We start from the raw sequence: 15,906 nt of genomic DNA, 5'->3' as shown, positions 1-15,906 counted from the left end.
ATGTTATTTGTACCCTTCAGTAATGTTTTATAGTTTTCAATGTATAGGTCTTAATCTTCTTTGGTTAAGTTTATTTTTAAGTATTTTAATTTTTGATGCTGTTGTTAATTGAATTGTTTTCTTAGTTTATTCTTTGAATGATTTGATGATAGTGTATAAAAACCATTTTTTTTTAATGTTGAGCTTGTATCTTACACCTTTGCCAGGAGAGGTAGTGGTAGTATCTCTAGGGTTTTCTGTTTTTAATGTTATTTTAATTATACAAATATGGGATACAGTGATAATTTGATATGTGTGTACAGTGTGTAATCAAACCAGGGTAGTTAATGTTTTTGTCTCAAATATTTTTAAACATTGTTAATTAATATGTAACAACTGTACTTATTTACAGGGTACAATGTGAAATTTCAATACATCTAAACAATGTGTACTGATCAAGTAAGGATAATTAAAATTCCATCTCCATATGTTGTTTTGCCTTAAGAACCTTTGAGCTTTTCTGTTCTAGCTATTGTGAGCGATAGGCCTTCTACTGTAGTCTAGAACACTCGAACTTATTCTATCTAATTGTGATTTGCTACCTATTTATCACCATTTCTCTATTCTTCCTTCTCTCCATCCTTTACAATCTCTAATAATCACTATATTATGCATTCAAATCTATCATTAAATCTTTTAAAAATATTCACATAAAAGAGAGAACAATCAATATTTGTCTTACTGTGTCTGATTTATTTCACTTAATCTAGTGTCTTTTAGTTCCATACATGTTGCTGCACTGATAGAGTATCATTGGTTTTTATGGATACATAATATTCCATTGTGGTATGTGTGTTTGTGTGCACACACATGCATATATATACACATACCACATTTTCTTTATCCATTCATCCATTGATGGGCATTTAGGTTCCTTTTTCATATCTTAGCTATTGTGAATAATGCAGCAATAAACCTGAGCATACAGGTATTTCTTTGATACACTGATATAACTTCCTTTGGATGCACACACCCTCCCACCCCGCCACATACTTACACTCCCAGAGGTGTGATAGCTGGATCATATGGTAGATCCGTTTTTTAGGGTTTTCTATATGTAAGATTATGTCAGCTACAAACAGAGATAATTTTACTTCTTTTTTTTTAGTTGGATTTTTTTAAAATTTTCTTGTGCCTAATTGCTTTCACTAATATTATTTTGAATAGAAGTGGTAAGAGTGGACATCCTTGTTTTGTGCCAGATCTTAGAGAAAAATCTTTCAATGTTTCGCTATTGAATATAAGGTTGGCTATGGAATTTTCACATATGGGCTTCAATATGCTGAGGTACATTCCCTAAATACCTAATTTGTTGACATTCTTTATCACTAAAGGATGTTGAATTTTGTCAAATGATTTTACTGTATCTGCCTTGAACTTGGGATTCTCTCACTTTAATCTACCTGAGTAGCTGACATTACAGTTGTGTGCCCCATGCCTTGGCCTCTCCCATCCTGGTAGGGGCTGCTGAAGTAATTCAGTTGCCGAGGATGTTTTTATCTTTATTTAGTGATATTAGCCTAGTTTTCTTTTGGTGTTTTTTCCCCCCTTCGGTAAAAGGATAAAGCAAGTCTCATATTAAGTGAAAGAATTTGAAAGGATTGGAATTAATTCTTCTTTAAATGTTTGAAAGTATTCATCAGCGAAGGCATCAAGTCCTAGGCTTTTTTCTTTGTTGGGAGGTTTTGATTACTGATTCCATCTCATTATAAGGCATAGATCTCTTCGTATGTTTTATTTTTTCTTAATTCAGTTTCAGCATGTTTTATTTTTCTAGGAATTTATTTATTTCTAGAATATCCAATTTGTTTACACATATTTCTTCATAGTGGTCTTTATAATCTCTTTTATTTTTGTTACATCAGTTGTAATGTATCACTTTCATTTCTGATTTTTGTCTTTTTTTTACTTTGTTAATCTAGGTAAAGGATTTGCCAATTTCATTGATTTATTTAAATAAAATAACCTTTAGTTTATTGACTTTTGTATTGTTTTTCTATTCTCTGTTTCATTTATTTCTGTTCTAGTTTAGTTTCTTTTAACTTTGGGCTTAGTTTATTCCTCTTTTTCTAGATCTTTGAGATTTATAAAGTTATGTTGCTTATTTGACATCTTTATTTTTTTGGTAGGTATTTATTATTACAAACTTGACCTTGGGACTATTTTGCTACATCCCATAAGTTTTAATATGTTGTGTTTTGTTTTCATTTGTCTCCAGATATTTTCTAATTTCCCCTTTGATTCTTCTTTGGCCCAATGGTTGTTCAAGAATGTGTTGTTTAATTTCCACATATATTGAATTTTCCAGTTTTCCTCCTGCTATTAATTTATAGTTTCATTCCATTGTGGTTGGAAAATGTACTGGTACGCATTCATTCTTATTAAATTTAAGACTTGTTTTGAGATCTACCATGTGACCCAATGGAGAATGTTTCATATGTATTTGAGAACAGTATGTGTTCTGTTGCTGTTGAGTAGACAGTTCTGTAAATATCTGTTATTTCCATTTGTCTATACTATTGTTCCAGTGCTTTGTTTCCTTATTGAGTTTTTGCTAGGATGTTCTAATCATTGAAAGTGGAATGTTGAAATCTCACAGTAATATTACGTTGCTGTCTACCTCTCCCTTCAATTTAGTCAATATTTGCTTCATAAATTCAGGTGATGTGATGTTGGGTATTTATATGTTTATAATTATTGTTTCATTCTGATGAATTAATAACATTATTATATCTTTTTTAAAACTAAATATATATATTTCTTTCTCATAAATGTGGCTCCTCTATTCTCTTTGTTTACCATTCACATGGGATAGTTTTTCCATTTCCTCACTTACTACATGTTATCCTTAAATCTAAAATGAATTTCTTGAAGACAGGATATTGTTGAATTAATTTCTTTCTTTTTCTTTCTTTCTTTCTTTCTTTCTTTCTTTCTTTCTTTCTTTCTTTCTTTCTTTCTTTCTTTCTTTCTTGTCCATTGAATCTCTCTATTTTGACTGAGGTGTTCATCCCTTTACATTTAAAGTAATTCATAATAGCTATTATTTTCATACTATATCCTTTATAGTATATTTATAGACTATAACTGAAAGTGACTTATGTACCACATTTTAACTATTGCATTAATCTGTATTTATCTATACATTTACATTTGGTAACAAGTTTTGTTTTCTTATGCTTTTGTGGTGTTCAATGTGAAGAACTGCCTTTATTTTTCTTGTAAGGCAGGTGTAGTGGTGATATACTCTCTCAACTTTTGTTTACCTGGGAAAATTTGTTTTTTTCTCTTTCAATTTTGAAGAACAATTTTGCTGGATATAGTATTTTTGGTTGGTGGGTTTTTGTCTATCTATACTTGGAATATATCATCCCATACTCATCTGTCCTTCAAGATTTCTTCTTAGGAATTTGGAGATAGTCTTATGGAAGTTTTTCTTTATATGACAAATCACTATTATCCTGCTGCTTTATAAATTCTCTGTCTTTGACTAATGATAATTTGATCTTAGGGTGTCTTAGTGTGGACCTTTCTGGGTTTCCTTAGCTGGAGTTCTTCTAGATATCCATTTTCTTACCCAGAATTAGAAAAATTTCAGCTGTTATTGAATCAACAAAACTTGCTGGTTCTTTCTCATTTTCTTTTCTATCTGAGATTCCTATAATGCTGTATTGATTTGCTTAGAGGAATTCTGTAAGTCCCTTAATTTAAATTGATTTTTTACCTTTTCTTATTCTTTCTTATTTATATATCTTTGGCTGGATAATTTCAAATAACCTGCCCTTGAGTTTATGGCTTCTTTTTCTTTCTTCTTCAATAAGTTGGCTATTGAAACCCTGTAGTAAATTTTTCAGTTCAGTTATATTTCTCAGCTTCTACATATCTGCTTGGTTTCTCTTTGTATTTCCATTCTCTTAGTTTATATTCTCATTTTGTTTATGTGTTATTTTTTCAAATGATATAACATCCTTTTTATGGTCATTTTGAGTTCTTTTTCAAGTTATTTGCATACTTTCATATTTTTAGGATTAGTATATGGAGATTTACCCTTTTCCTTTGTGCCATGCTTCTCTCTCTCTCTCTCTCTCTCTCTCTCTCTCTCTCTCTCTCTGTGTGTGTGTGTGTGTGTGTATTTTAGCTTTGTTTTAGGATCCAAACATTTGCTAGAAACAGTCACATGACCAGTCTTTATAGGTTGGCTTTGTACAGGAGAGGATCCTTATCAATCAGCTGGCTAGACATTCTGAAGGACCTCAAAAACCTTTTCTTTTTTAAATGGGATGCAACTTCTGTAAGTCTATTTCTATTTTCCCTTTCTGACTGTCTGTCTCTCTGTTTCTGTATGTTTTTTTGAGACTGGATCTCATCACGTTGCCCAGGATAGTCTTAAATTCCTGAACTCAAATGTTACTCCCATCTCAACCTCTTAGTAGCTGGTATTATGGTCATATCCCATTGCACCAGGCTTGTACACACAACTTCTCAATTAGAGAGATCTACTGTTTTCAAAAACTCCTTCCCTTTAGTGTACATCTATGGCACTGCATGTTCTCTGGTTCTGTAGTCACAGCTATTCAGTTCATCCTTGTTCTCAGCCTTCACTAATCATCCAAATTTTGTTTGCTCCCAGCAGTGCCCTTAGGCAAGATAGATATTAGTCCTTCAGGTAGCCCTTCAAAAAGTCGAAACACAAGTTGCATGCTCTACCCCTTTTCCTTTCTTTTTTGAGTGATGCCTCATACTGTGAACCTTTTTCTAATTACACTGAATTGTGCTATTCACTGCAAGATACACCCTATTTTCTTTGTTCTTAGTGTCCCCCAGGCACCTAAACTATTCTAGGTCTGTCACCACTCCAAATAAGACAAGATCAAAAAACAGTTCCTCAGGGAGTCCTCTGAAAAGTACAAGCATCAGAGGCTCACTTCACTCTTCTTCAAGGAAGAAGATGTGCATTCCTGGATCTATTTCATATCCACTTAGAGGATGGTCTGACATGAATAAAGTGAAATATCTCCATCTCAGCTGGCTGTTCCTGGCTTTGTGCTCACCCAGGTTTCTGCAACATCCTAACTGGATTCTGCAATTCCTGTAAAGGTATTTTGATCTGTAAATCATTGTTAAACTGGTGCTTATTTTGAGTAATATGAGGTGGAACTTGATACTATACCATCTTGCTTATGTAACTTTTCTGTTTCTTCTTCAAGTCAACCAGGCATGGGTTTGATAGAACAGACTGAGGAAGGAGAAAAAAACTGTAATTTTCTCTTATTCCCTTATTCCCTGAAAGTTTCCTTCCTTCTGTATCTTCAAGGGTTTCTGACTATCAGTGGTTGGAATTGTTGAGTTTCAGGGCCCATATGTTGATGGCATGTGTTGAACTCGGCCATGTGCAGATGTAAGTGGTGAAAGTGCAGGCTGTAGGAAACTGCTTTTGTGTGCTCACTGTTTTGCTTTCTGCTGCCCCACGTTTGGGTGATACAGGAAATTTATGTATTTTTTCAAAGAGTATATGATATTCCCTTGTGTATTAGGGCCAGAGAACAGAAGACAGGTGTAGTTCTTACTCCAATTAGCCATACAACTTTTAACTTTGAGTAAGCCTCATTTTTTTCATTCTGTAAAGCAAGAAGACTGGACTAGATGGGCATTTCTCTGTTATTTGTTATCAGAACTCTATGCAAATTACTCCCTTTATTGCTTGTTCATAGTATGTTGCTCATTGGTAAGAGCTTTTCAGTTTTTAAGCCCAATGTTTTATGGTAAAATGTCCGCTTTTCACAAGGATAAAACCGCCATTCTCTCTTGGCAAATGAGAAGGATTGAGAGAGAAAGAGGAGGAGTTGGAGAGGGAGCACAGGAAGGAGAGAGAGAAACAATGCCTGCTTGAGTGAACCCTTGTTCTCCTTCATCCTCAGTAAACTTTGGGGTTTTTCATCTCTTCCATGTGTTTTTACCTTGAGGTGATTTAACTTGTACTTTTGATTTCTTTTTCTTTATTCAAATTTACTTGTGCTTCTTGTTGTTATTTTATTGGAGATTGCTCAATAATTTTATCATTTAATTCAAGACTTATAATACTTACTAAATGTGCATTGTTATATTACCCTACCCTACTTAGTTCAATTTGCAATTCAATAAAAGTCCTAAGGGGTATGGGTATACTTAGCAGGGACTATGGCCAGGATGATTGAAATTTTTGTGGAGGTGGCAAGTATTTTAGCTCCCATGATTTCATGATGAATTTATCTAATCCCACTTGAGCCTGATTCCTTTCTTTTCTGCCCCTCCAGCACTAGTATTCATCAATTTCCACCCACTGAGCTGAGAGCAAGGGTGAAACTTGGTAGATAGGCTAGAATTGGATAAAGTATTTCATAAAAGCTCATTAATTATTTAGAGAATCTCTTTGTATTCTATTTCTATATTAAAAGAATCAAATTCTAATCTGAATTTAGGGTAACTTAAATTTTCAGGGATGTGTAAATTCCAAAACATGAATTTTCCCTGATATGAAATATGATGGAGCAATAGTTCTAAATAAGGAAATAACAGTTTTATTATGCATGAAAATTGATGTTTGGACATTCATAGTAAAATATACAAATTAGAACATACAAACCTTGTTGTTAGTGTTTATAATTGGATCAAGATGCATCTATATTAATATCTAGTTAATTAATGCTAAAAGAAAAAAGAAAACTTTTTTATTATGAACATAGAAGGACATATGAATAGCATAGTCTAAACTCTTTTCTTTCTCTGAAATATTATGTGTAATAACTATAACCTAATTGCACATACTTTTATCTCTCTTAAGTATGAGTGGACTTACTTGTGAGATAGAATAGTTGTACAACCACTTTAGGAAAGTATTTGGCACTGTTTACTAGGGCTAAGCACACACATACCCTATGAAGCAGCAACTTGACTCCTAAGTACTTTTCTGTGGAAAATTAAGCTCATATGTCCACCAAAAGATGTGTTCTTGAATGTGTGATCAGTTTTAGATTTGTAATAGTCAAACACTGAAAACAACTCAAAGACTTCCCAAAGGAAAGTGGATGCATGCATCTTAGGACATTTCATACTACATAGCAACAACAACAACAAAAAAGAATAAACTACTGAGAAGTACTGCACCATGGATGGTTTTAGACATTGTGCTGAGTAAAGCAAGTCAGATATCCTGGTTTTTTTCCCCCTATGAATCTGAGGCCTGTGGCTACACAGTATCCTAGCCATCTCTGGAGTCAGCCCAGGTCTGAGTTTGATTCCTTATTTTGCCAACATCACTTTGTTGCAGTGGGAACTTGGGTGAAGTGACCACGTCAGCAGAAGCATGGGGACATGTGAATAGAGGTGCTTGGATGTCTAGTTAAAACAAAAAACCCACAAGCCCTACTTCTTTAAAGCCTAAACAATAGTTTTTGTGTTCAAATTATATATACTGAATATCCAACAAAAGTTCTGCCAATTCAAATTAAAAATGAAAGAGAAAAGGAGTAAAGAATGAGGTAAGGGAATTTGATAATACTGCTGGCTGGATATGTGTAAAGAAAAGACAAAGCACATTATCTTTTCCCCATAACAGTCAAACAGAAGAAAGGATAACCTCAAAAGCTGTCATTGTATAATCATTTTAAAATGAAAAAGGTTGATATCCAAAACGACAAAACCCAAACAAGTAGTTTTACTATTGTGTTAGCTTTTAAAATTATATTCTACTTAACTATTTTATAAGCCAAGGATGAATTTCCATTTCTTACATTTTATCTTTTTGTCAATAAAATAACATAATCTATTGTTAGTGAGGTGATGTACAAAAGATTTTTATTTTCTGGTTTGTGCACAAGTTGTACTACAGGCTAGTTGGAGCCTATTGTAACCACTGACTTAACACTGAATGGAATGTTATAAAAATCTATGCTTACTATATTGTATTGTTGCTGCTTGTGCATTTGGAAGACACTTCCTCAGATGAGGGACAGTTCAGTCCAAGGCATCAGAGATTTCAAGGCTCTAGGGTTATTTACTAGTAAAAGAAGATGAGGTCATTCAATCTGGAATGAGAAAATAAATTGTATGAATCTTGGTCTGCATTTTTTGATATTTATCTAATATTTAGTAAGTGGATTGATTTTGGGATCATTTATTTTGCTCTTGCTAGTATTATTTTTGATTGTTCTGTCTGAACTCCAGATATACAGTCTTTGTGTTTCTGTGCATGGCAGGATTTTAAATAAAACACATTCCTTATGACTCCAGCAAGACCAGAGTACTTAGATATCACTAAGCTCTGAGATTTAACAGAAAAGCCAGAGTGTAAAATAAATAAGGAAATCTTCTCATCACCAAAGCATTCTGATTCTTAATGGTCTCTGAACAAATTAGAGTAAAATGAAATTATAACTTTAGTCTATTAGGGATTCATTTGTGAATTTAGACCTGTGTTCCCCACCCCTACCTTGTTTCTTGCTTTAAACTAATTTGGTTTATCTAAGATGTCCTATGTTACAGGTTATCATTATCCCTTATAGGCTCGTAAAATCCACATCACTAGTTTTTATTGTATTATGATGCCTTTCCCATCCTTAATGCTACAGAAGAGGGTGATTATCTCAAGGTAATCACCTTTTGCTCCATACTGCAAACTTAAACTTAGTGTTGCCCGTGAAACACTCCATTAAATATCCCTGTTGCATTTTTGTCATAATTTTATCCACCTTCTGGGGAAAAAAGACAACTGAAACATCATTCTCGGAAGTCTAAAACAATTTCATATTTTCTCATGTTTGTATACTCACATTCTTACATTCTGTAGTGTTTTTCCCTTGATATTTCTTTTCTTGTGGGAAAAGTTCATGAGTAACCAGTTTTTATTGCTTTTGCTTTTATAGAATCTGTCTGTCCAACACGAATTCCTGTGGCAGCTCGCGATGAGAAGGGTTTTGATATTCTTTTAGGTTTAGGTGTAAAGAAAAAGGTTAAGAAAAGAATTCAGCTCTCACCAACAAAGATAAAAGGATATGAAATAACATCGAAAGTTGATTTATCAGAATTTACAAGGTAAATGTTATATGTTAATACAACTTAAAAATTATATACACACATGCTATACACACACACACACACTATGTGTGTGTGTGTGTATATATATATATATATATATATATATATATATATATATATATATATTTGCAGAGGTACTGAGAATTCTTTAAACTGATGCATGTTCTTCTCTTTCTAGCAATGTTTTCCCAGAAGGTCTTCCTCCATCCTATGTATTTGTTTCTACTCAGAGATTTAAAGTCAAGAAAGTGTGGGATTTATGGAGAATATTAACCATTGATGGAAAACCACAAATAGCAGTTACCTTAAATGGTGTGGACAAAACTTTATCATTTACAACAACCAGTGTAATTAATGGCTCACAAGTGGCCACCTTCACTGACCCTCAAGTTAAGGTAAAGAGCCCAGGTGTGATTATGGTGTTCATAATCATGGGGGAACATCATTAGGATTGTGTGTGTTGGGTGAGGATTGTAGTTTTAACATGGCTAAAAGATGTTGACTTCATATTTTAAAATTTTGTTGTTTATGAAACACCACCAAAGAGGAAGGAAATTTGTTTCTAAATCAGTATGAGGACAAAGAGTGGGGGAAAATTAGCATATTTCATATTCCTATTACTGGGTGTCAAGAACATTTAAAGATAATAACCATCCAGTGAAGAAGCTATCACTGCCATTTTGTAGACAAAAACAAAAACAACAACAACAAAAAACAATGTTCAAGGTTAAGTGTGCCCTCAAAGAAAAACAGCTACTTTGTGGTTTAGATATGCACTCCTGTGAGACAATGCAATAAGATTCAGAAATGAAAATGATCAGATTATGAGAGTTTTAACCCAATCAGTGGATTAGTCCGCTGACATTGATTAGCTGAGTAGAAACTGTAGGCAGTTAAGGTGTACTGGAAGAAGTAGGTCACTGGGGGCATGCCTTTAAGGTTTATCTTTTCTTCATGGTGCGTGAAGCTTTCTCTCTCTGCTTTCTGATTGCCTTGTTCTGAGCTGTTTCCCTTGGTTTTACCCTTCTGCTATGATGTTCTGCCTCACCTTGGGACCAGAGATAAGGGGTCAGCCATCTGTGGATTGAAACCTATGAAATCATGAGCCCCCAAATAAACTTTCCCTCCTTTACATTGTTCTTGTCAGGTCTTTGGTCATAGTGATGAAAATGATGACTAAAACAGCTCATTAAGAATTGAATTTAAATATGGTCAATATCAAAGTCCATGTTGGACTGTTTTATATTGCCATGTCCTATGAGTTGATGAGAATAGAATTTATTTTAATCAGGAGTACATTTTATTTCCCCCCAAAGGAATATATATATTTAATAAATGAAAAATGTTTATTTTCTAAGTCATGTGTGCATAATACAGATGCAATGATAAAAACAATTAAATTTTGCTCATTATTATAATTATGATAGCCTAAAGGTATATTATACAATTTAGGAAATGTGCTTGGTTACATATGAATATTTTACATTTGGACAATTTTTTCATTCAATTACTATATTAAATTTAAAATTTTGTGGTCTGCTTTCCTTATTAAAACCAAGGTGCTAGATTCTTTATTTAAAAAAACACCTAATAATCTGTCTATCCAACATGAATTCCTGTGGCAACTTTAAGGAGCTTTTTTATAATGGAATATTCAAATAATTTATATTAAATTGAAGTATAAAGCACAAAATATGGGAAAATCATGGTAAATGACATGGTTTGGGGATTGGATCTTGGAAAATATATAGGATTTTTGATGGGGAGAGATGTAAGAGAACATTGAGACAATGGTTTGGCATTGACTAGCCAAATGCAGTTTTTATTTAGAGAATGGCATGTTTTGAGTATAAAATGCATGAATGAAAAGGCTAGCAAGGTATGAGCCCAATTTGTGAGGATCCTGGAAAGCCATACAATTTGGTTTGGATTTTATTCAGTGAACAACAGGGTTCCGTGCAAAGATCTTGATCATAGGTGTTTCATGGTCAAAGCAATCCTTCTTATTTGTTCCCCAAACAATGTTTTCAGTTTTATCCTGCAATTTTGTCTGATACTTGAAGTAAAGAAATGGATAAGATGGAGCTTCTCCTCTAACACAACTTTACTGAGAGAAATTAATTATAGTGGAGATATGCAGGGTGGCTTGGAGAGGGAAAAGTCAGAAATATGTTAGAAAACAAAGCAAGATAACCACAAGCCTAAATTATGGCAGTTAGAATGAAAATAGAGAGGTGAATTTGAGTAATTTTTAAGAGAAATAGTTGATATAATTGTATCTGGTGAGTTTTTACAACTCAGAGAAAGAAACATGTTTTAGAAAAGGAGAGTATTATCATGCAAGGGAACTATTTGGGAGTGGAAGAAGTTTGGGGGACAGTTCATTTTGTAACACACTCCATTAAACTGGTTGTGAGATACCCTTGCAAGATTATTCTACTGAGTGTTAGAATTTTGGGACCTATGTGTAGGAGAGAGGTCCACGCTATTGATGTAGATATTGGAGTTACTACATAGAAATAATGTTTGGCTTGTAGGTATGGATGAGGTAGTCAGAGGGCAGAATGAAATATATCAAGGACAGACCTGTGAGGGATGCTCTCTTTATAGGGCAGGTTGAGGAAGAAGAACCCTCAAAGTGATAAAGAATGAACAACAGAAGAGAATTAAATGAAGATGGCCAAGATTCTTTCAGTTATGGAAATTGAGTGAGAATATCGAGAGAATTGGACTAACTGTGGGATGAGGAATGAGGGGAGCCATTTGGATTCAGAGATCAAGATCTCATTAGTGACTATGAGGGAGTTGTTTCAGTAAATTGTTTGGCAAAACTACATTGGTATATGTAAGAGGAACTCAGGTAGGAATTAAGAGAAGAGTTGGTGGATAGCATATGGGGTCCAGCTTAGAGCAGGGTAAATTAGTATATAATACAGAAAATCAGCATGATTCAGACTTTCTTAACAATGGTTCTAAGTAGGAAGACAGTGAAAGATAGTTAAGGGTTTTATTTGTGAATCTTTCATATTTTCTTCTCATAGACATTGTTTGATGAAGGCTGGCATCAAATTCGTCTCTTAGTAACAGAGCAAGATGTAACTCTGTTTATTGATGATCAACAAATTGACAATAAACCCTTACATCCAGCTTTAGGGATTTTCATCAGTGGGCAAACCCAAATTGGAAAATACTCTGGGAAAGAAGAAACTGTTCAGGTAGTATAATAATGATTTATTTTTTACATCGGATAAAATCAAATTTCTGCTGTCCTCTCTCTAGTATTTACTAAATCAACCTTATTAGACTTAATTGTGAATTCTCTTTAAATACTTAATTGAAATATGGTCAGTTCATGGGTGAAATTTTGTGTTCTTATGTGTATATTAGAATGCAAAATTTGACTTCATCTATTTTATTTAAAAAATCTTAGAAAAATAATCCCCTGGGCAGAGGATAGAATTCTAGGAAACATTAATTTCATATTTCCCAGGAGAAGCAGTTCAAATAATGGATTTGGAATGGGGAATATGTTTAGAGCTGTAAGTGAGAACTATAAAAATTTCTTTGCAGCTGTGAAGATAAAATTAGATTAATGCATGTCAGAGTCCTTCACAAACAAAACTATTGCTTAAAAATAAAGTGATTGTGTTTTGTGCAGTTCATGCTTTTAAAAGTTTTATTTTTACTTTTATTACAGCTATTTAGAGTCTGTGTTTGGGTTAATAGTTTGTAGTTAAAAAACAACTCTGGAAAAATCTTTAATTGGTAAGAGTATTTCCCTCCCGCTTTGTTTCTGTTACAGGAAGACTCTGTCATTTTCAAATGTGTGATTACTCACACGGTCACTATGTATTAATGCTTTAAGTCAAATTGTAGTAAATATTTACACAGTAACTGGTGCATTCCATCCCAGCACCTAAGTCTCTAAACCCAGAATGGCCTCTGGAGGTTACCCCTATATGATCTGGAATGTTGTAGAGATTTAGGGTAAATACAAAAAAACCTGGGAAAGGTTTTAAGTACCTTAGGAAATACTTTCTAGACTAGTTCTCAATACAGGGATATTAAAAAAAGCTTCACTGGGTTCCTGAAGAAAATCAGATTTGTTCTTGGTGCTTAGGGTGCATCACATCTTTATAATATATGTTGGGTATTCAACCTCTGTGTTTTTATTGTTTTAGCTAAATGCTGGGAATCTAAACCTTATCAAATGACTAACCATAGCAGCAGTTTCTACATATTTGAGTTGCTTTTATAAAACAGTTAGCTCATGCCTCAACTTTAACTATACTGTATTTATATTCCTAGTTTGATGTCCAAAAGTTGCGAATCTACTGTGACCCAGAGCAGAACAACCGCGAGACAGCATGTGAGATTCCTGGATTTGTAAGTGAGATGGGTTATTTTTTTTCTCCCAAGTGTTGCTTTAGTACTTTCAAAACAATAAATGAAAAGTAGATAATGCCCAAAACTTATTTAATATGTAGAGTTAATCTTTATTATCAAAGTTAAATAGAACGATACATAGTTTGAAGTTCATAACTGAAATAAATTATAATGTGTCACTGTGCAAGTATGAATGAAAGCACCAGTAAGTGATTTCTCCCCACATCACTTTTTACTGTGATTATTCCAGTGCTCAGATGAAGCAGAACTACACCTGCTCCAAAGACTTAGATTGCTTCGTATAAATATTAGTGTGTAAAGAACATTTTTCTACTTAATTAAACATAAGACAAAACATTCCAAACTATATATTTCTGATGAGTAGGAAATAAATTTTCTGTTCACTAGCATATTTTCTGAACTTACAATGAATGATTTTATTTTTGTTGTTGCTACCTCAGTAAGGTTTCCTTATGGTTCTAGAATTTAAGGGAATTTCCTATTTATTTAGTCATTTTTATTAATGGGTTAGAAAGGAAAATGATTATAAGCTAAAATTTTATAGTGTATGACTGTGTGTGTGTGTGTGTGTGTATAATCTATCCCTTTTTGCCCTACGCAAAAAATTGTGAATTATTTTAATGGAAAAACATACAGTGCTGGACAACTTTTTGACAATGTGGATTCTCAGTGAGGTTTGGACTGTCCATGATTCTTTTAATTTGCATAGTTGCGCTATCATAATTTATTTCTCTAACAAACCATGTAATGAGACCACATGTAAAGAAGAGTTGAGAACATCGAGCAGCACATTTAAAGGATCTGTAATAAAATCAAATGTGGAACTTTTGAGAAATGACTCATTCTTAGGTTTTCTAGATTAGTAATCATTTAAATACTATAGTTTTATTTTTAGATACTTATAACTTGGAATATAAATCTCTCCTAAAATATTTGAAGTCATGGCATTTGAGAGTTTATTGTATGTACTGATCTAATTTTGTTACTGTTTGGAAAGATTATATTAACCTATTTAAAATTGTGTGATACTCAGCAATAAGTTGAGAAGCTCTTCTACAGTAAAATGAATAAAATTTTAATGGAAGCAGTTATCTTTGGCTTCTTTTTTCTGTGTTTTAAATAATTTCCAGATAGTTCAGTACAGCTTCTGAATATCACCTTAAGGTATTTTTGTTCTTGCATGGTCATTATATCAAGAAGCTTCAGTGCTTTGATTTTTGCCTTCCACTCTTCGCCTATATTTTCTTTTATCCTTTATAGATATAGCAGAAACCTGTGTAGACAAGTACATTTTAGGATAGGTGTAAGCAAATGTTTTATCTCTAGATTTGACACTTTGTATTGGGACAACAAACTACCTGTAAATGACAAAGATAATTTAGAAATATAATTAAAAACCTATTTTAAAACACATGTGTTGTTTTTCTTTCAGAATGGAGAGGTAGGCTTGGCTATTTTTATTCTCCTTAAGGTAATGTTTGTGTTGTGGGACCAGTTAGCTTCCTCTCTTCAGCTGTAAGTATATTAGACAAATAGAACCCATTTTATATAATTTGAATGTACTTCTTATTGATAGTTTTTTTTGTGATTTGGAATTTCTTAGCAGATTGAGCTAAATAAAATTGGAAAGTAACTATATCTTTACCATTTTACATATGGATACATACACATACATATGTGTGTATATAAAGATAAAGCTAGTTCTATCTATATCAATATTTAGATGTCTATCTTTCTTTCCACATTTGTTGATTAGTTCCATTTTTGTCTTTGCAGTGCCTTAATGGTCCCAGTGACGTAGGTTCAACTCCAGCTCCCTGTATCTGTCCTCCAGGAAATCCAGGACTACAAGGCCCCAAAGTGAGTAATACAAACCATACTGTTTTTTGTTAAAAGTCAGTATTGCTCAAAGGCAGAAATTCTTAATTGCCATTGACCCCATTGTGAAGTTCCCTCCTCCTGCCTTACAACCGTTAAAAACCTGAGTATTAGTGTGATTTCTAAAAAGTGTATTCTATCTGGAACTGTGCTTTGAAACTAAAACTGATCCCACTGACACACATTAAACTGAGGTCACATTATTGGTTTTTTTTTTTCCCCAAAATACTGCTATTAGAGCCCAAGAATGATATTTCCTTCCAACCTGGTTAAAAAATAAATGAATAAAAAACAGCTGTTAAGTTATGCTTTAAATTTTTAAATGTCTAATTTGCCAAAATGATTTTCAGATGAAAAACATGAAGTAAAAATGTTTGACTTGACTTTAATATTGTTTAATGTCTAATTCTATAAATGGAGGCATATGTATTTATTTCATTTAAACTTACAGTAATTAATTTTGGAGAATATTTTTGTGGTCCAATTATACTTAATTATTTACATACATAT

The 15,906-nt window shown here is 33.1% G+C and overlaps 1 protein-coding gene across 2 annotated transcripts in view; it reads left to right on the top strand.

The window, feature by feature from the left end:
- COL21A1 (collagen type XXI alpha 1 chain) overlaps nt 1-15,906 on the top strand; it is a 198,612-nt gene that overhangs the window by 73,734 nt on the left and 108,972 nt on the right. The window contains exons 5-10 of one of the 2 annotated variants that reach the window (XM_081295392.1): nt 8,940-9,108; nt 9,290-9,506; nt 12,153-12,326; nt 13,420-13,497; nt 14,951-14,959; nt 15,295-15,378. In XM_081295392.1, coding sequence (XP_081151518.1) covers nt 8,940-9,108; nt 9,290-9,506; nt 12,153-12,326; nt 13,420-13,497; nt 14,951-14,959; nt 15,295-15,378 — 731 coding nt within the window. Of the gene's footprint in view, nt 1-8,939; nt 9,109-9,289; nt 9,507-12,152; nt 12,327-13,419; nt 13,498-14,950; nt 14,960-15,294; nt 15,379-15,906 lie in introns of those variants that run through there. The other variant, XM_081295391.1, reaches the window with a different exon arrangement.

Source organism: Spermophilus citellus (assembly GCF_964194105.1).
Source record: "Spermophilus citellus genome assembly, chromosome: 5".
Lineage (NCBI taxonomy): Eukaryota > Metazoa > Chordata > Mammalia > Rodentia > Sciuridae > Spermophilus > Spermophilus citellus.
This window is presented reverse-complemented; position numbering and strand designations above follow the sequence as displayed.